The 21,937-nt window shown below is 40.0% G+C and overlaps 1 protein-coding gene across 3 annotated transcripts; it reads left to right on the top strand.

Moving 5' to 3' along the window:
* Positions 1-3,094: 3,094 nt before the first annotated feature.
* Positions 3,095-21,687, top strand: ano5a (anoctamin 5a). Of its 3 annotated transcripts, XM_054620425.1 has the most exons (22): positions 3,095-3,337; positions 6,093-6,160; positions 6,823-6,960; positions 7,269-7,310; positions 10,561-10,668; positions 11,968-12,036; positions 12,298-12,582; positions 12,859-12,978; positions 13,159-13,274; positions 13,650-13,784; positions 13,892-13,997; positions 14,152-14,212; positions 14,357-14,508; positions 15,196-15,270; positions 15,791-16,019; positions 16,175-16,347; positions 16,452-16,549; positions 17,085-17,215; positions 17,472-17,677; positions 17,776-17,975; positions 19,269-19,374; positions 19,583-21,687. In XM_054620425.1, the coding sequence occupies exons 1-22, from the start codon at positions 3,268-3,270 to the stop codon at positions 19,811-19,813; spliced, it is 2,919 nt and encodes a 972-aa protein (XP_054476400.1). In that variant the 5' UTR covers positions 3,095-3,267; the 3' UTR covers positions 19,814-21,687. The 3 variants fall into 3 exon arrangements, with proteins under 3 accessions (XP_054476400.1, XP_054476398.1, XP_054476399.1); XM_054620423.1 differs by lacking the exons at positions 6,823-6,960; positions 7,269-7,310; XM_054620424.1 differs by lacking the exons at positions 3,095-3,337; positions 6,093-6,160; positions 6,823-6,960; positions 7,269-7,310 and adding an exon at positions 9,541-9,640.
* The last annotated feature ends 250 nt before the right edge of the window (positions 21,688-21,937 follow it).

Raw genomic sequence — 21,937 nt, forward strand, 5'->3', positions numbered from 1 at the left:
TTTTCTAAAAAGACTTCAGCGCCTCACCTCTTCAGTTTGAGTCATGTAATGGAGACATTAAAAGCATCTTGAGGGCCACAATAAAGGCTGAGGAGGTCCACTACCATTTACAGCAGATTAGGTACTTAAGCCCTAATCAACCAAACCAACATACAAACAAACAAAATAACTAATAACTAATATAACTATTAAAACTTAAATTCATCTTAAATATTAGTGTATATTATTATATTATATTATCAATGTTGTAGCAATTGAGCTATAACTGCTAATAGGCAACTGCAAGCTGAATTGATACAAGTAGGCCTATCTGACTATATATGTTCAAAATAAACTGGCCTTATTATGTTCCATGATGGGACCTTGATTTATTGAATATAACAAATCTTAATTTTACTCATTTGTTTAGTGTTTACAGTAACTCTCCAAGTTGATTCTGCAGCAGCTTTACCTCTACTGCAAATGTCCCTGAGAACAAACAAAGCATGTCCACATTTAGAGGAAATAACAAAACAAAAGTCATAAAACAACAATAGTTAATCATGGACAAATACACAAGATTGACCCACTGCTACTTTAAGTTTTTAGTGGAGGAAAGTCACTATACTTTAACTTGTGCTTTAGTTGAAAATGTCTAACTTGTACACTATATTGGACTTTTATTACAGTATAGTACAAAATATGATATGTGATCAACCTATTAAACAATGATGCAGCGTGACAGATTAACCTCAAATCGAACTTTACTCTACCTCCAATGCTGCTTAAAGTTGAATAGTATTTATCCTGTGATGTAATACACATAATATTACTCTTTTAAAAGGTCAATTCTCTTTATGAATACTTTTGACACTTAAAGTATGTTTAATTTTCCTTAGAGCTAAACAACTTGGATAGTTTTTTTCTGCATTGGTAACTTTATGTTCAAATGTAGCTCTAGGATTGTATTTCCATATTTCTAAAACATATTTCAAAAAAATCTTTATCTGCTTTAAATTATAGTGACACTAGGAGTATTCTGCAGTAGACCTACTTGATATTTGTAGTTTTTTTTCTTATATATAAAATGTGATTTCTTTGGCACAGTCGTGTGTACCTATTTCTGTCTCCCATCCTTTCTCTTTGACTGTAAAAAATAAAGAAAGAAAAACTAACATGTCAAACGGGTGGCCCTCTGTGCCTTGTTATTAAACATGAGTTTCACCATTAGTCTTGGAAACTTTGGAAAGCAGTGCACACCCAGGAGGACCCACATGAGGACGAGAGGCGATGTGAGGCTACAAGAAAAAAAAAGTGGTCGTGAAAATAAGTGGCTGTATTTCTGTACACGGCCACACCCCGCAGAGGAGAGCAGGACATAATTACACCAGAACAGCACTGTGTGAACCACTTGAAGGGCGACAGAGGGGGGCACTGCGGCTGAATTTGACCGGAGTGGAAGTACAGGGTAGAGAGGTGGCTGGGAGGAGCAGGGAAAAGCTGCTGGAGCCATTTCCTGAACTCCCTGTTCTAGAAAAAACAAACAGATGAGGTGTAAGACTGGGTAGATAAGCTAAACATCAAGCTGCTTTAAACAAAACAGAACAAAACACTAAACTAAACATCCGCGTGATTGCTGAAAGATATAATATAGAGTTCACACTGTCCTAGAAAGTGCTGCTGGGAAAACAATATAACATGTCTATTGTGTTTTATTTACTGACTATTCATGGTTATAGCCTCACAACATCACTGTGTTTTCACTCTCCAACTAAAATGGGAACTGAATTTTCTCTTTAACTGTTTGAGCATCTTCTTGGGTAAAAGACAGAAACTGTGGGATCTTTAATATGAAACAGTTTTGGAAAGTCACGAGTTAATAAGCTAATGTGGATGGTTGTAAGGAGTTCCTGGAAGCTCTAACTCTGGACATTTTGCTAAACAAATTGTATTAATCCCTAAGCAAATGTATTATCTAAGGGGACATAGTGACAGCAGCATCACGACCCTAGAAACACCACTCCTTGTGACTTTATCTGTATTCGTTCAATGTAGGATTGATTGTTTGCATATTAACAAATGATGTGGTTTTGATTGCAGATAATGTTGTGTGGGTAATTGCTGCTTGGTAGTTGTTTTATTCAGTGTTTAACCAACAATTTTTTAACCATCACAAACAAAACCCTGGTATACCAAACAGTGTCAAAAAAAAGAAATAACCCACAGTCTGCATATAGTTTACTTGTTTTATTGTATTGTCTTTAATTGATTTAATTGAAAGGTCATAATTATATGATAACGCCTGTTGGAGAATACTCGTTCCTGATTGGCTGGCAACTAAACGTGAACCTCTGAATTTAAAGCTATACTGTACGATTTGAGAGAGCTAGCATGATTTGAAATTAGCTTCTCTTCGGAGTTCCGTTTAACTCCTCCCCCACCCTTCAGGACTCCCTGCCCCCACCCCTCGACACAGAGCCGTGCACGAGCGCTGCTGCTACTTAGCAACCAGGTAGCTACGCTGCCGCTGCCTCATTGAGCGAGAGCTGAGCTAACGGTCGGCTGCGACAACGCTTTCTTTGCCCTCCGTGAACGCGCTCAGGCCGGCTCAGGCTCGTACACAGAGGGGAGAGAACGCGCAGGCTTGTGATTGGTTCTTTAGATTCGGGTACAATGTCTCCGATTGGTAAGCATTTTAACAGGTTTATAGCCGATACAGAATTCGTTTTTGTTTCGCTTCTTTTTCATTGCCCATAAGTTATTTATTGCTGTCAGGATGTAAAAACCAATTTCAACAACATATTAAAAAGTGCATATCACTGGAAACCGTACAGTATGCCTTTAAGTCTGAAACATGAATAACTGCCAGCTGTTTTAAATAAATGTTAATGAAGTCCACGGAGGAAAGCATTTGTATTTTAGCATGTTAGATAGATACATGTTATTTAAAAGTATCCATGTGTGTTAGTCCACTTTAATACTCCTAGGCCAACCTATAATAAGACTTGACTTGACTAGGCTGCAGTATCTGTTCGCCCCTGGGCTCATTGGCTTGTGGTGTGGAGCCACTCCCCTCACGGACCTCCCTCCATGCCGAAGTGATGCAGCAGTCGGCGGTCAGTGGGTGAAGGAGGGCAGCCTGGCGACTGTCCCGGTGGACTAAAGCTCCAGAGCAGCACTTTGAGAGCAGAACGGTTCGCAGCCCAAGCGGTGGGAAGACGGGACAGAAATCCTCCTTGGTGTGCGCGAGGACCGATAAGCACGGCTTGAGTGCACGAGAGACTCAACATGAACAGAATAACGGGGAAAACAGGAGAGGACAGTTTAATTGAGATGAGCCCATCGGAGTCCTTCAATGGTGAGTAGATTAAGATCCGAAGCCAGCCGGCCGGTCTGACGTCAGGCCGCAGTTCCGTACTTATACATTGGAAATGTCCCCGTGGAGTGACTGTGTTGTGCGTCATTAGTGTTAAGATACCGTCCTACTGGGAAATCAATTAAGGTTGGTATTCCCCAGTCTGTTAGGAAAAACTTTTTTAAAAAGTCTTCATGGAGTACTACACAACTATTACACTATTACACAAAACATTTCACAATTTAGATTTAGTCTTCCTGGGGCAGCTGGCAAATCACAGTGCATTCTAACAACCTCTACCACCTTACACAGGGCATTTTAAAATATGTTTTTGTTACATTTGCTCAACTATTTTAAGATGTACACACCCTGCACATTTCCTCTTTCCCCCTCCATGACCAGCTCATAATCTGTCTGTTTTTCTACGCAAGCAGCAGTGACTTGTATCCAGCCGGCCTCTGACAGCTGGCCTGCTTACTGGAAACACTCGGCCACTTACAGGCACCAGCACAAACCCCCAAACCTTCTCTGCTTCTGCCGTGGTTTGAATTCCAAACAAACCCTGAGATGAATTTGTTTTTTGCCATTTATGGTGTTGCTGAACGGAGGATGATTCACCCTGGATGCCCTCCAGTGTTTCATATGCAGCATAGAGAGAATCATAATATAGCAGTTCACTACAGGACCATGATCTATAGTTACTCTTAAATTGTTGTTGTGTGTTTATGGTGTGTTCAGATAACACACTCACAACATTAAGTCCCTGTAGTATTCCAAATTGTGATTCCTTTAATATAGAGGTACATAGATTGTACAATGGTGACTGCTGATGGAAAACAGCCTCTATACATGGCTGTACTGTATTGTATGAGGTAGGGCCAACAAAAAATAATTCAAAGTCTTACTGGTACCTGGCATATCCCCAGATTGCTAGTTCCAAATAAACATAAAATCTGAGAGTCTTTAAATGTAATTAAATGGTAAATCAGACTGCATGAAGTTAAAATCACTGAAGGCTGAAAGTCTCACAGTTTGCCACCCTCTGTGTTTTATACGAATAAAGCAGTTTGAAAACATGAGACTGCTGAATTAACTTTAACACCCTTGCACCTAGCAGACAGTAAAACAAAAAACTATGGGTACAACATTTGATACAGCTATGCAGATGCTAAAGAGTCGTCCATATCTCAGAGATTTCAATAAAACAGCTCTATTTGTTGTGGGATTTCCCTTTTAGTAACTGTATAGAGAAGTTGGAAATTATAGATGTAAGTGAGGTCTGGTGGGTTGCTGTGGTACTAAAAAAAAAAGAGTCTGAAGCAGCCTTGTGGCATTTCCACTGTGATCAGCTGCTCTCTTTCGAACAAAGCCTTAACTGTGGAGGCTTCTTAGCTAGGTGGGGAAAAAAACTGTTGGCTTCGCTGAGCAAGGCTTATACTGAGTGCTCTAATACTTAGTCCAACTGTGCAAAAATATGCTCAGCTGTGTGCTCATATGTTGTGAAAGAAACATTTTAAAACAACTGACAGCAAACTATCCATCAAAGTCAATATCATCAAGTGCTTTTGAGGAAGATGAAACAAGAAGTTGGATTTAATGTTGTTGTTAAAGCACTATAAAAGTCTGGCATAAAAGGGTGGCCACGTGTAAATTGTACTGAAAAGAATTGGTTCTTCTCGGGTCACTGCTGGTGGATAACGGGCCCCTCTAAACTTCCACATCCTGCCATAACTCAAAACATATAGGTATCATTAAGCATGCTGTGTATGCAAATGATAACAGCAAGCTTGATTTTCATATTCTAAACAATAAATACCTGACCATTACTTTTCTTTTACTTGTTACATTGTACCTGTGGGAAATTATAAATGGCATAGTCATTTAAGTAAAGGTTATGTTAAAAGAAAGGATTTAGTTCAACAAATACCAAAACAATAAAGGTCTACATTGGTAAATGCGAGTTCTGAAAATTGTTATTTATTTTAGTTTCGAACCACTAATTTATACTATGCCGACTTGGTGTGTAATAATGTAGAGACAGAGAAGGTTTACATATTACAAGGTTCGAATGCTTGTTTCAGATCTGTGTAAGCACATTTTGTGTGTTGAGTCCAGACTAAATATAACTCTTAGAGACCATCAATCAGGACGGTTGCATTTCTATTTAAACACAGACACAGAGGCTGAAACCTTGTGCCTTTTTGGCAAAAGTGTATCCAACAGCACTTGATGTTTGCCTTACTTTTCCACCTATTTGTGTATGTAAATATTTTTTAGTCAGATTAAATGTACTCTAGAAGGTTGTAATTGCTTTTTTGGGCACTTAACGGTGGATGAGAGCAGAACTTCAGCATGGTTAAAGCCAAATTCACTAAAGCAGCTTTCATTTTCAATCTCATTGAGGCTGGTTTACCAGACTTCTCAGTCTCATTTCCTGTAGTCACTCTCGTAGCAGAAGCAACATGGCTGTGTTTATTCTTTGACAGTGATCCTGTTAAGTCACGCTATCTGGCCTGTGGGAGCACTGCCACAAAATACTGTACAAATATAGACCACAACATTGGCCGTGTGTCCACGCTCCTCAATTAACTGAGGCAGCTGTTTATATTCCTGAAACTTACCTTTACTGCCTCCAACCTGCGTGTCTGAGATTCTCTATGCTACTCATTATTATTCTACAATAAATAGAGTATGCTGTCCTAATAAGCAGTGGTAATTGTTTTGCTGATTTACTGTTTCTCATGTTACTGTCTTGCAGATGATATGAATGGCTACACCCAACATCCCTCATCCAGCACAGGATCCATCCAGCAGGGACAATCACCGGTAAACACCGACCTCGCCGTATGCTTTCACTCACACAGCACCGTCAGACAGACATTTCTGTAAAGCAGCTTCTTTTGTCTTAGATTGCGGAGAGACTGAGAGAGAGTTTCATTTCATACGAATACCAAATGCTAATGTATTAAAATCCCATGATATTATACATGTTTGCAAGTTTCTCAGTATAGTCTCTTGGATGATTTGAGTTTACACTGGCTATTTAAATATGTGAAAATGCGGTTCTTCTATATGTTAGTTGTGACGCCCCTCCCCCATGTCCATGCACTATTTTCATTTGCTGACATTGCTGATCAACGCACTCCATTGTTCCTTCGAGTGAACATTGGCTTCCTAAGAGGGATAATAAAGGATTTCTGTCTGAGAGTATAATGCCTCGTGAAAACATGGTAGCAGGAAGTTCATTGTGTACAAGTGAAATGCTTTTAGATATCCCCATCAATCACACTGATTTTCTTACTGTAAATCCCCCTCCAATCAACAGCCAACATGTGGTAGAAGGGTTGACTTGCCTTTCTTAGAAGAGCCCATAACTTATAGTCTTAGTTTTGAGATTACATATTTTTTTACAATAGAATTACATGCCATGAGAAAGACAGAGATAACCCGTTTTCTCCTGTCTTTGCCCTTTCACACGGTACTTAAAGTCTCTCCTTACGCCTGGTGTGTGCGTAGATACTTGTGATTCTCTCAACACCAGCCTGGCCTCCCTGTCCCACTCTGACCACAGCGACAGTCCACAATCTGAGCCTCAGACCTTAGAGCAAATCAGTGCTTTGACTGGGGTAAGACACCAGTCGGGGCTGCAGATGCATGCTGCCTTGTCAGTGTCTGCTTGTTTGTGTCATTTTACATCATCTCTGAACTCAAACCTGTAACTAAACAAGACGTAACCTTTCTTATAACATATACTGGTTTTCAGAGTGTTATGAAGTGTTTTGAAAATCTGTTATGATGTGTAAACGTAACGCAAATGTGGAGTGTCTGACATTCTGATCAGCTCTGTAAGGTTGCTGCTACAGTTTTAGCCGTGTGTTGTTGGATTTGTTGTGTTGTTAGGCTTTCCCTCACTATCCACTTGGTTCCTCCACAGCTGTCGAGAAAGCGGGCGCTATTCCTGAAGTATCGTTCCAGGGTATGGCATGGTAAAACAGGCTTGTGATGTGATGCATTGCAACCTTATGCATATTTCTGCCTGCCAGCCTTTATATCCTTCTTGAGAGATGTCTGTTCAGTGTTGTGTTTCTCCACCGGCATTAGTGAGAGAACAAAGCTTGGACATAAGAGATGAAATCAATACACATTTCTTGGTAGAGAGCTGCTGGTGGCTTCTGGAGATAAGAGTAATGGAAACATGCTGGCATGAGCTGTGTGTTGATGCATCATTAGAGTTCATAGAAATGGAAAAGTCCTTTTCACTTGCTTTGTTCTCACCTGTGATAGCCGTCCGCTTCACTGAAGATAAATCAACAACCTGGTGGTGTTAAAGCATAATGAGAAAGTGCACATTTGCTTATGCACTGCATTTGCCTAGCTGTTTCTGTATGTGCGCCTTTACGTGTGTGTTCCTGTACTTTAAGTATATACAGTCTATACTGCAATCATGACCCTGCCCTCTGCTCATGACAGGACTGGACTTGGCTGTGGCTAACTAACCATATAGTGTACTGTAGGCTTCTTCTTTTGAATCCTCTAAAATGCAGTCTTGTTTAAACAGTTTGTTTCCCATTTTAATTGAAAGTGGAATCATTACCCTTTTTAACGGCTTCTAATCTTAAAGGAAAAAAAAACTTCAATAAGCATTTCTAATAATCTGCCCTCCTCCAACTAAAGGCTGCAATTTAGCCGAGTGGAATATATCATCAAGGAGCTGTAGAGGGGAGGCAGCTGCATATCTATAAATTGCCTATATAATTAAGAATGGAAACAAAAGCTGAGTGTAAGGTCCTACTCTTACAAGAAGGTTCAGCTGAAAACAACTTTTCAGCAGGGTTGTCAACATGAACTTTTAGGGAGGCTCAATGAATCTGATACATTTTTCTGCATATTCAGTGTTCTCTTTTAGGCTTTGGAAAAAACACAATCTTCTCCGTGTTTAGAGCAAGTCTCAGGATTGCGATGAGGAAATGAGGCTATAACCCAGAGTTCTAGTACTTTACATGACGTTGAAGTGTAGAGAATGAATCTTGAAAAGAGAGTCATTCGATGGAGAGAAGATTCTACAATGTGATGCAATTGAGCAGCTGTGATATATTTAATATCAAAGAGGTGACCAGTTTCATTGAAGTTCTGTTCCAAACTATCTTTTATCCTATAAAAATAAATGTTTTGACAGTAGTATTTTAAAGAAACCCTCCCTGAAACTAGAAGCCGATTTATCTAATGCATGTTCTTCATTTCCCCACCCTAATTAAGATAAAAGACACACATGTCTAAACACCCGGTATTTAGAGGTTAGTTGATAAATGTATAGAGCTCTGTGGCGGCTAGCAGCAGTACTGAGCAGGAGCAGGTTCCAGCAGATGCACTGATTCCATACGACTGATCTGTAATTACAGCAAATTTGAGAGTTTTTGCAGCGACGTCCCAGTTAAAGAGAGCAGCCACCCTGCCATCATCAACATGGTCTAATTTAGTCTGGAAGGTAGTGCAGATCAAAATTTAGAACATAGGAATAACTTTGGATACGAAAACAGTAAAAAGATTGAACACGTGGACAGGAATTGTTCTCTAACTTGGCGTAGTAGGAATCAGGATGGACCATCCAGCTGTAGAGCTAAAACAAACAGCTTTTCTCAATAAAGGTACATCACTACTTGTCTGAGGCAATTCACATGCAGTCACCACTGATAGTGTCCCATTTGCACTTTAAACCGTTGTGTTAAGGACAAGATTGTTTAATTGATCAGGTTTTAAAACATTCAAGTCAGACTGGGGAGATAAAGCTGAACTTATCAGTTTTGAGTTTTCAGTCATTTCCCCGTATCAGAGCTGATTTCTTCATGTGGTCAGTTTGCTTTTCAGCTAAAAATGTGCTCGTTATCTGAAATATTAGCCGGCATGTTTGAAGGACTTTTGCTCTCCTGATGGTCAGTGTTGTACAGTACAGTGATATCACCTCCTCTGATGCTGTGCTCTAATTACATTAGTTAGCTAGCTGGCAGCAGCTATGCTATCCCTGTGCTGATGTCATCACTAGGAAAATCCCGGACTCTCTCCTAGTGTCCCTCCTCCCGTCTCTCTCCCTCGCTCTCTCTTTGCTAGATGTCTGAGCAAGTGAGGGCTTGTCTAGGGAGGTTAGAGGACTAGATGGGACTCCTCTGCCCAGTTATCAGTGGAGTGAGAGTGAGAGAACCAGAGCCTTCAGGGCTGGATAGCTTTCCCAGGAGAAAGGCAATTTTGCCCTTTCAGACAGCCAGCCTTTCCGCTGATGCATTACACCCATAAAGGGAGTGGGCCATGGAGGTAAAGTGCTCTTCCTTTCCTCCCTACCACATCAGCGCTGTGCTGATGAGAGGGGGCAGCTCAGTCAGAACTACAGCACAGTACGATGTTTTTGTGATGCTAAATGTTGAGTTCTCTAAATTGCCTGCAGTCCAGTGTAGCTAGCTTCTGTAGTGATGACAGAAGTAGCTGGTACTCTGTTATATTTAGCTCTCTGAACAGCTGAAGCAGCACTAGCAACATGCCCTCCTTTCCTCGCTTAAAGCATTCTCTTCAGCCCTGTGGCTGCTGACAAGACAGACACTGAAGGGCTAGCATTTACTGGCTAGCACATGTTTGGAATTTCTTTAGCCATCAATACAGGTTTTAGACACTATGGACTGAAGGATTTACAGAAAAGCAAATAAACTGCAACAGTGTTAGTTTGTTAAGCCCGATACAGCTGCTGGATGTCCCTGTTGTGTAGAGAGTGGTATTTAAGATTTTATAGTCCTTTCCACATATCCTTTGCTATGACACGTAACCTGAGGTAGTGCTAAATGAGTTCAGATTACCTGAAATTAAATAATTCTATTTCATGGATTTCTTTATGGATTTAATTATGTTTATAAAACAAAGATTTCTTTTAGTGCCTATTCTCATTTTTAGTATTTTCCTATAAAAGGGACATGAGCGACATGAAACATCTAAACTAACATTTCCCCTCCATTTAGCATACTGTTTGTGTTTGGAGTGACTTTTCTTTTTGTTTTGGGAAAAACAGTTGAGTGTGGAGTGGTGTGGAGGCCTTGTTCTTTGGGTCATGCTGTTAGCCACTGACACATATTGGTTTGACCGCCTGCGCTGCTGTGTTTGAATGCATCCAAACACTTGTTAAGCTGATACTGTACCTGTGTATGGGGTTGTGTGAATGATGTGACCTCTGTTCCATCTCATTATAGATTGACAAAAAACAACAGAGTAAGGATTCTGTGTTCTTCCGTGATGGAGTGCGTAGGATTGATTTTGTCCTGTCCTATGATGAAGATAAAGATGGTGAGAGAAAACAGGTAAGAAGCAACTTCTAGGTACTGTATGTCCAAATCATTTTGCCTAACTGCATGCATGTGTTTTTTTTTATCACTGATGTTTATTTCTTGATGACTTGTTTTTCAGTGTTATTGTTGTTTTATTTCCAGAATTGAGTATCTTGAAAACCTACAATTTCACACAAAAGAAGAGCTAATGTAATTTCCACTTTTTGATTCATACAGTGAGACCTGTTTCTTACAGAATATCCTCAAAGTTCACTGTGTGTGTCAGCAGCATACCCCAAATACCACAACACTGATAACGTTAGATAAACTGTTATTCTCAGCTTGTGTAAGTAATCCTCTCAAGGTCATTTCTAGAGATAGACTGGCAGCCCTTTTTTCTTTAGTCAAACTGCATTAAAGTATTTCCATACTGGATCTGGCTAGATGTGTTCTAGTGGCTTCTCAGCTGTTTTGTGTTTGGCTAGTGTTTGATGCTTGGCTGTTAGTCTTCACATCTCTGTGTTACCACTCGGGTATGAGGCAGTGTGTCATAGCTGACTCACATTTTACCAACAGCCTAGTCAGTGAGTCAACGCTCAGACCTCTTGGCTGGTGGGTCAGGAAATCTCTCATTTGTTCCACTGTCTGAGGAAGGGCAGACAGGAGGCCACATCCTGTATATTATCCACATGTTGTAAAATGTGACAGTAAATTTCAGCTCTAACAAGGAGGTACACTTTTTTGTTTGAAATATTGATGACATGGACAATTGTGCCTATTTCTGAAGACATTAAAGCTTATTCCATGTTATGTCATGTCTTGTCCACAACTGTTTTAATAGTACTTGTGTAATTCTTTTTTTCTATTGTCCCACCTGCTGAACTGACTGTGACTATACTTTCACTTTTGGTTTACGTTTGTTTTTTGGCTTGATTTACTTGCATTCGCAGTATTCAACCTTATTTCAGTTTTATATTCTCAGTTGTGCATCACACAATGTGATCCACATTCATCCATCAATCCATCCACAATCTTTATCGCTTATCCTGTTCAGGGTTGCGGGGGGCTGGAGCCGATTCCCAGCTGACATTGGGCAAAATTAGGGTACACAATGGGCAGGTTGCTGGGACTATCACTGGGCCAACACATAGAGACAGAAACAGAAAGGCTCTTTTCTTTCAAGTGTGTGTTTTAATGTTTTTACACACAGCTTGTGTGTACTTCATTATGTTGGACAAATGATTTCACTGTTGTGCAATGGCAGGAAAGTAATTCATATAAATTCTTCAAAACTAATAAATATATGCATATATGCTTTGTTTCCCTCTTAAGGAGAGGAGGAAGTTGTATGAGGCCAATCTAGTGAATGTCGGCCTGGAGCTGGAGACAGAAGATAAATCGGTAAGAGCATCCAATTATTTATTTGATTATATCTAATGTAAAAGGAAACTAAGTGATTCACAAAGATGTGTATATGTATGTTTATGTGTTTTCTGTTGACAGAATAAACAATGGAAGTTCTTTGCGTTAAAAGAATAAACCAGTACAAAAGTGTCTTTTACATATAACCTGTAAAAAAAAGCTTTTATCACTGAACTTGTATTTTAGTTTTTGAACCAGTAAGCTTACACTCGTTATACTGTGACACATGTCTCACATCAGGAGTCAGACGATGGAAAGACTTATTTTGTGAAGATCCACGCTCCATGGGAAGTGTTGGCCACCTACGCAGATGTGCTGAAGGTTAAGGTTCCATTCAAAACCAACGACATCCCAGACAACAGCGAGATCCCCATGAACTGGCTGTCCACCCCTTTTCGTCTGCCGGAGCACATCATGTACCCCGAGCCAGACTATTTCACAGCTCCCTTTGACAAGAGCAAGTCTGACTTCTTCCTCATCGACAACAAAGAGACATTCTTCCCGCCTTCTACTCGCAACAGGATAGTAAGGATACTTTTTTATCTTGTTTGTGAATTTTGAATTAAAACTTTCCTTTGACATTCACATCAAATCTGAACTTGCAATATTAAATACTACAGATGCTGCAGTTCTATGTGCAGGCCCCCACACGTGTTACATTATTGAAATAGATTAAGTAGGTAATATCTATTGTGAGGAATTTAATGTCCATTCTCTCAAAATATTGTGAACATAGAAGCCACTTCATTATTATGTTTTTATCCAACAAAACTATATCCTTCTTTATCTCCCTGTGCCCAGGTCTACTACATCCTGTCCCGCTGTTCATACTTCAGGGATGAATGTGGAGATAAAGACAAGAAGGGGATCAAGAGGTTACTCAACAACGGCACCTACACTGCTGCCTTCCCGCTGCATGATGTGAGCCTCCTTTGGTGAACTTTCACCTCTTTCTTTTTAATTGGAAAAAGAAATAGAGACTTCAATGAAATTTGCACTCAATGTTTTCCAACAGTAACATCTTGTTGAAGGCAGTGTTGGATGACGCATTTGCATGATGAATAACTAATGAATGTGACTGTGTTTCAATTGTGCGAGCAGTGTAGATACTGGACAAAATCGAGGGATGCGAACTGCGAAAGTGACAGAAACAAACTCCACAAACACTGGGCCAGATTCTTCTGTTTCTTCAAGGAGCAGCCCCTCAATCTTATAAGGTAAGACTTTAAAATCAGTGTGCTCACATCTGATGTGTTTTTACTCAACATTATTGTTACAACCTCAAAGATTTCTGTTTCTTTAATTTTGGCGGCACCTATGGTGATAAGTGGTAATTGTAGGTGTTTTTTTAAATCCCACTTTCCAGACATACAAACAGTATCATCTGTGATTTTTCCTGATTATATTGCCACAGACATCCTGTTTGATATATGACAAATGCAAGGGCTTTCATCAATTGGCCATATGCCCAATCACCATTCTGTTACCTCATTCTGTATTAGATGCGTCTTAACATAAATCTAAATTAGAATCTTACATGCTGTAACGTTAACTAAATAATTTACTGCTACTGTTGTTTTTCCCTTCAACAGGAAGTATTATGGGGAGAAGATAGGTATTTATTTTGCATGGCTCGGCTTCTACACTGAGATGCTGCTGTTTGCGGCAATAGTTGGGACAATTTGTTTCATCTATGGAGTCCTCACCTACGATGAAAACGAGTGGAGGTGATTTCTTTTTTATCACCCGCCTGTTTTGTTTGTCTTTCAGATGTCATTGTTTTATTAGCTATTATTTTTATTATTAATCTCATTGTTTCTCTCATTTCCCTCAGTAAAGAAATATGTAGTGAGGACATTGGAGGGAATATTGTCATGTGCCCGTTGTGTGACAAGAAATGTGGCTACTGGAAACTCAACACAACATGCAACTCCTCATGGGTGAGACATCTCGGCTTTGTGACTGAGTTGTTTTTGTTCGTCCTGAATTATGTTCTACCCACAATATTTGACATTTAAAGGGTGGTTGCAGCTAAATGTCAACAAAGCCGTTATTCATTATCTCATTATTTCTCCAAACATGTTCTTCTTTCAGCAATCGCACCTGTTTGACAATGTGGGAACAGTGTTTTTCGCCATATTTATGGGGATTTGGGGTGAGTAAATATCATATTTTCTCACTTACTTTTTGTCTACTAAGGTGCTGAAATCTGCCACTTTTGCATCCAGACTTATAAGATAGAGGTCAATTGTGGTCAAAGCACTGAAAAGTTTCATTTTTGGGGTTTTATTCTCTATAGTAACGCTGTTTCTGGAGTTCTGGAAGAGGCGGCAGGCTCGTCTGGAGTACGAATGGGATCTGGTCGACTTCGAGGAGGAACAACAGCAGCTTCAGCTTCGGCCAGAGTACGAAACCAAGTGCACCAACCGCAAGCTGAACCGCATCACTCAGGTGTTTGTGTGCACATTAAATACTAATATGCTGTTTGATAATGTTTTACTGCTTAGGGTCTGCATAGCTTTCCACAAGACGTTACCAGACACATATACTGATTAGTAAAATTGCCCAACTGCGCTTTGGGGGATCAGGACTACGTAGGTGTGGATAATGACAGACACAGATGTGTAAAATGAACAGAAACAGGGTTCTGTAATTTGCCTTGAAAACATCCCGCCCGCCTTTAGGAAACGGAGTGGGTTCTTCACAGGACTGCTACAGATTTTATGGGGAAGTTGTTGCTGTGCTGGGCCACCGTGACACTCTGGGTAAGGGTGGCACCTAACATGGAATGCCACATTGGTGGGGAATTGGTTTTGGTGTGGCGTAGTTTGTGTGGATAATAGACATTTCTGGAAAGACTCAGAGGCACAAGTTTCCTTCTGTACTGCATTTTTGTTTGTCTTGTGGATCAGTATCTTGAAAGGCTGGCTTTACTAGGAGACCGCTAGATGAAAGAATTGGACTCAGACTGAAACACCTACACACAAAAAAGCTGTGATTGGGCGTCCGCGCTCTGCCTTGCATCTGGGGCCAGTCAGTGGTAATTAAAGGAGCCTGGCCTCTTTTAGTGCTGTCTTTTCAGGATATAACAAAGGGTGACTGACTCCTGTGTTAATGCTTTGCTTGCTTATGATTTAGGAAATGGAGCCATACTTACCCATAACAAGCCAGTGTGCACGCTCATGTCTGTCTGGAGCAACCGTCCTGTTATGGGTGAGCATTGTATTTTTGGTACACTTGATGAACTTTCCTATCAAACTGGTCATTATCATCATTATCATTACTACTATCATGTGACCAGGGCCATTATGTATAAAACTCCGAAGAAATGGAACTCTCTTAAATAATTTTCGACCTGAGACCAAGTCAGAATAGTTTTTATTGATGTCACTTACTCTAAATGATGATCTATATAGGCCCAACGTCTTGCAGTTTTAAACATTGTGGCCTAGAATATTACTGTTGTGGATTATTGTTAGTAAAACAATTGTAACATGTTAAATGAGTTAGGGAGATTATGGTGTATTTCTTTTCATGGGGCATGTGTGGACACTTTAAGCATGACAGTTCCTCTTAACATGTATGTTTGCAATAATTCACCTTGTTTTATTCATATGTCTATATGTATTTTGGTGTTTGCACTTGCATCACAATTGTGTTCTCTGTGTACTGTACTTTTGTCTTGTGCCATGTGGTTGTCTTTCATGTTGTTTCCGTTGTCTCTGTCCTGAAGATCTCATTGATCATTGCCTGCATCATTGGTGTGATTGCGTACCGCCTGGCGGTATACGCAGCCTTCGCCAGCATCATGAAGGACAGTGCCACTGCCCACCTGCAGGTGGTTGGCCCCTACATCACGCCACAGCTGGCCACCTCTGTCACAGCCTCCTGCATCAACTTTGTCATCATCATGATTCTCAACCTCATGTATGAGAAGGTGGCTGTTTGGATCACTGACATGGGTGAGGGTCAGAGTGAGGGAGCGTGTCCCGGATTATTAAACTTCTGTCTTTATTCATCCATTATGCATTTCACATTGAAATGAAGTGTGAAATGTGTTACCTTTTTCGTTTATGTATTTAAAATCTCTGTGTTATTATCTTTTACTATGCGGCAGAAATCCCCAAGACCCACCTGGAGTATGAGAACAAACTGACGGTGAAGATGTTCCTCTTCCAGTTTGTAAACTACTACTCCTCCTGCTTCTACGTGGCTTTCTTTAAGGGCAAGTTTGTCGGCTTTCCTGGAAAGTATGCGTACATGTTTGGCAGCAACCTGAGGAATGAAGAGGTAGAGAATTACATTCTAAAAGATCAGTACTGGTAATTCGACTTGAGTCTATTTATTTAATATTTATTATTTATTTATTTCCCCTTTAACCTGTCTACATCCAGTGTGACCCTGGTGGCTGTTTGATTGAGCTGACCACCCAGCTGGTGATAGTGATGACTGGTAAACAGGTGTGGGGCAACATCCAGGAGGCTCTGGTCCCGTGAGTACAACTGAACCGATTAATCAAAGCAAAAGAAAAGATACAAGAGGGTTAAATTCACACATTCTTTACAGGCTCATAGACACATCAACCATGGATAGGGCTTTGTTTTATATTTTTATGTCATTGATCTGTTTAGAAATTAGCCTAGATGTTTTTCTTTTCGAGACTTTAAAAAATTGCCAGTTAGTTCCTCCTGCAAGATGATTTAGAAAAGTACCCAAGGTCTTGTTAATATGGCATCAGAGCCATTGTTAATGTTAACTACTAACAGCTGTGCTTTTGCTTCCATGAGAAGTCCAAATGTCTGCTTTAAAAAGGCCTGTTATCAGTGCCTGCACAATCAGTTTCCATTCTTAACAAATACCCAAATGAGCCTTGACTTTTATGCGCAGTTCGGTTAGACAAGTGCTATGTTTAGAAACTTCGTCATCTCTTCGTATTGTTTACAATTCAATAGAGCCTTCAATATTGTTGTTCTCGGGTGAACTATGTCGCCTCACACAGCTCTCTATCGCCCTCTTGTGTCCTTCAGGTGGCTGATGAACTGGTGGGGCAGCAGGAAGGCACGAAACCACCCAGAGAGTCTGTACAGCCGCTGGGAGCAGGACCACGACCTGCAGGTCTTTGGACAGCTGGGCCTCTTCTACGAGTACCTGGAAATGGGTAAACATTCAGTACATAGTCAATCCATTACACAAAGAGCGAGAAATAGAGACACACTTGAAGGTTGTCAAGACCATTTTAGTGAAGTTCAGTTTCAGTTCAGACCAGGCCTACAGCAAAACCAAGATAGATAGATGGATTGATGGATGGATGATAGAAGGATGGATGGATAGATGCAGTGTCTGCCCTAATTCTGTAGATGGTGCTGTTTCCATTTTACAGTCTTCCACTAACCTCTCTCTTCTCTGTGTCCCAGTGATCCAGTTTGGTTTCATCACACTGTTCGTCGCCTCCTTTCCACTGGCACCCCTGCTGGCACTTATCAATAACATCATCGAGGTTAGAGTGGATGCCTGGAAGCTCACCACTCAATTCAGACGTCCTGTGGCAGCGAAGGCTCACAGCATCGGAGCCTGGCAGGAAATCCTGAATGGGATGGCCGTACTCTCTGTGGTCACAAATGTGAGTGCTCGACAACATCTGTGGGCCTTGTGTTTGCTCATCATCTACATAGTTTTATCTTTAGTTTTCCTCACACCGTTTCTTTCCCTGCTTTCTAGGCATTCATTGTGGCCTTCACCTCTGATATGCTACCTCGGCTTGTGTACATGTACGCCTACCAGCCAGACGGTGAGATGAATATGAAAGGCTACATAAACAACAGCCTGTCTGTGTTTAACATCTCTGCGTTCAGAGTGGACAACAAGCCTGATGATGGGGAGAGCCCTTCCTGGTTCAACGGCTCCATCACTACCTGCAGGTTAGTGTGATTGTAAGACTGTGTGCATAAGAGAGAAAGAGTGCTTACAGATGTGGATTATGTTTCCACTTCAATGTTCAAATATGACTGTGGTGAAAGAAATACTCAGAGTCTTTGCTTAAGGTAAAGTAGAAATACCCAATTCTTCACATACTGTCAGGAAACCATAGCGTAACTTTTCTACTGCATCAAACTGTAACGCTTCACTAAGGTGGCAGTAAACACTTGGTTAACGTTTGGGATTCAAAGAAAATGACTTGGATAGGTTTAGGCAACAAAACTATATGGTTACTTAAGGTCTAGTAGTTCAAAGACCTTGCATGTCCATGGTCCAACCGCAAAGTATTGTTAAAAGTTTATCACTTTTTTTAGTACTCCATCCTGATGAGGTCTAAAGAGCCACAATACTTAAAATCACCTGTGTGGATGTTAACGGCCTTTTATCTATAACAATGCATCACATTAGATAAATTGATCATATGTTTTGTATGTAAAATCTAACTAATGGTAATTTAAGCTATTGAATACATGTAACAGAGTAAAAATCCCAATGCGTCGCTCTGAAATGTAGTGGAGTAGAAGTATAAAGTAAAGTACAAATATCTCAAAGTTGTACTTAAGTACAGTATTTGAATAAATGTGCTTACTTACTTTTCACCACTAATGGTGGTGTGAAATAGTCCAGTGCCATCTGAACACAATGATGCAAGATTTTTTAAGCTAATTTAAGAAATTTCTATGTAGTAAAGCCACATAAATACAGCTCAGCTGAACCACTTATCTTAAATCACTAATTATCTTCAGATTTAAATGTTGTGTTGTTAATTTTGTATGTATTTTTTTATTGTTTAACTTCACTTTTATAGGTATTACTATGTAGCCTGAATAATATGCGTACGCATACATGGAATTTGACTCCGGTTACTTACGCTCACTAATACACAGAAACAGAAAAATAAACAAAAATCAAGGAGGTCCAAGAAGAAAAAAGGATAAACATTAACTATTTTGTACACAGAAATATAAAAATGCAAAAGTGCATATATATATATATGAACATAAAAACACAAAAAACAATGACAGTGAAGTGTAGATATAAGTGTAAATATGCAGAGTGCAAGGCTGCTTGAATAAATATGTAAACAATTTGAATTTAAAGTTACCGGGTTATTGCACATGGATTTGTACCATACAGAGGATGAATGATTAATTGTTCATGAGAGTGAATTGACTAAAGAATGCCACCAAACAATCTTGAGTTGAAGCCTATATAAATTTGTTTCTTCTTTGTAGGTATCGTGATTACCGCTACCCTCCTGGCCATGAGAAGGAGTACCACCACACTATGCAGTTCTGGCATATTCTGGCTGCCAAGTTGGCTTTCATCATTATTGTGGAGGTAAAACTAGGCTGAAGTGCTTCCACCACCACTTAATAACTACTGTAACTGAGCCTCACATTCTTACCTTGGACAGTAGTCAGTTGTTACATTTATAGTAACCCCTCTTCTCCCACAAACACATTTTTCAGATATAATGTTTTTTTTGCAGTTCTTGTTGACTCCAGCTTGAAGTAAAACTAACAAGTCGTGCTTTCTTCCTCCACAGCACGTTGTGTTCGTGGTCAAGTTCTTTGTGGCCTGGTTGATTCCTGATGTTCCCTCTGACGTGAGGGCTCGAGTAAAGAGAGAGCGCTACCTGGTCCAGGAGTATCTCCATAACTACGAAGTGGAGAAACTGAAGATCCAGCTCAGCCAGAACGACCACAATGATTGTTCTTGCACGCCCATGATCTATCCGTCTATACCCAAACATGAGGTGCTGTCAGAGTGTCTCTAGCCCAGCAAGCTGCCGGTCAATCAGCTGGACATGATGGGAAGACATGTTGGTGTAGAATACCCTGCTTGTGTATTATGATACTGACCCCCACTCTGCTGTAGTGCCTGTGTTGTTTGTCTAGTACACACACACACACACACACACACACACACACACACACACACACACACACACACACACACACACACACACACACACACACATTGAACTTTTATCAAAGAGCTAGAGGTTTCCTTAATTCACAGCCATCCCTATTCTACTATTCTGCTGATAGTGAAAGTGCACACAAGTAAAGAAGACCAACTCTCCATGCATGAAACACATGTAATTTAAACCTCTGCCTCATATTTAAGGATTTTCACTCTATGTTGTAACCAAAGTGCTGATGATAATCAACATTTGCTGTAAAGGAAAGAAAAAGAAAACCTTATACACTGTGTCTAAGCCAGACAACTTACTCTTATTGTAGTGTAAGTCTATTTATTTAAGTGCCACTATGAGTCACCAAAGACTGGATGCCTTATTACATCAAACACGTATCATTGGTTCCATCTTCCATTAGAATATCAATTGGTATAATTTAAAAAAACTGAGAACTTGCTTATTATGGGGTTTTAAGTGTTTCCGTTTACTGAAAGTTTATGTTCAACTCAGTGTTTTGTTTTTGTTACAGTTACTTCAAAAAAATGTGAGCATTGTTTTTGTTTTGTTGCATTGAGGTCATAGCACAGATGTAAAAAATTATTTTCTTCACCAAATGATTTCCTTCACTCCACTGTCAGTTTATAGGCGGGTTTAATCTCATAGCAGCCCGGCAGTTCCTCCAGGCTAAAGTCTGACATGTGAAGTAGCTTTTTATGAAGACGAATCCGTGCAGCTGTTAGTACTGTGAGTAAGGGCAGATTTTGTCCTGCAATGGCCAGTTGTGGAGCAGCAGCAGCAGCAGGTGTTGCATGTTGGCTGTTGACAGTGAGTGAAGAGATCCCTTTTTAATGTGCCTCTGTTTACCAACAGGTCGGAGCTAATGAAAGCCTGCCCCTACCTACTGAACTATGTTTGCTCTGTCACACAAAGCACATCAGCCATCGCCCAGTTCTTGTGCTTGTTTTCCTACTCTGTGGCTCTGTAGTGAAGGAAAGAAACGCGTTTTATTTTTTTTATTTTGCACAAAGCACTTAATGAAACGTAACTACCGAGACATAAACACGTCAGTTTAATTTCTACCATGACACTACATATTACGAATCAGTGTTTTAAAGCAGCAAAGTGTAATGATTTGTGTTCATTTAAATGGAAAAAAGTCTACTGTCTGAATTTTATATTTATATCGAGCTTAAATGACAATTAGTAGAAAGGTGTAGCTTTTTGTTTTGAAATTATATGAAGGACATTTCGTTTTTATTTGGCTGCCTACATAGAAATATGTGAGAAGAATCTGTTGTTGAAGTATTCAAATTTGTTAAGGTTTAATAGCTGGCTGGCTGGCTGTGCTACAAACTCAGGCAACCAAATCTGTTTGTTTGAGATGCATGTAGATGTGACCACGTAGCCGAGAGCAATGTTGGACTGATCCAGTTTGCCTTTTTCATGCTCTGCGCTCAGCTGAAATCTGCCTGTTGATGCCTTAATACATCTAATAACTTGTGTTTTCTATTTTATTTCCCTGTATATCTCTTTTTCTTATGTCTTCTTCTTGTTATGCTCTAGTAATATTTCATTTTATACCATAACCATTCTTGGGATTAAGGTGAAGCTGTTTACTGTATGCAAAAAAATTAAAATTTTCATCCATTTTGTTTCTGTATTTTGTAATTGTCCTGTATACAAATGTGTATTGTAAACAAAGACAAATCTCCAAAATAAAGTACCAGTTCATCTTGAGTGATTGTTGGATTGCATCATTCTTAAATACTGTAGCCCATCGGCTCCTCTGCTGAGAACATGAAAGTTGCTGTTCACATAACAGATGGCCGGAGAGAACACTGATAGCTATTCAGTGTTTGTTAACACTGGTGGGTGTGTTTTACGCCTAAATATGATGGCATGGTTGTTTCACTTGGCACACCGTGAAGCCATTGAAACAAAGAGATGGGCAACACTCAGGTAGGCTGGAGAGGGTCGCTG

Source organism: Anoplopoma fimbria, chromosome 19 (genome assembly GCF_027596085.1).
Source record: "Anoplopoma fimbria isolate UVic2021 breed Golden Eagle Sablefish chromosome 19, Afim_UVic_2022, whole genome shotgun sequence".
Taxonomy (NCBI): Eukaryota; Metazoa; Chordata; class Actinopteri; order Perciformes; family Anoplopomatidae; genus Anoplopoma; species Anoplopoma fimbria.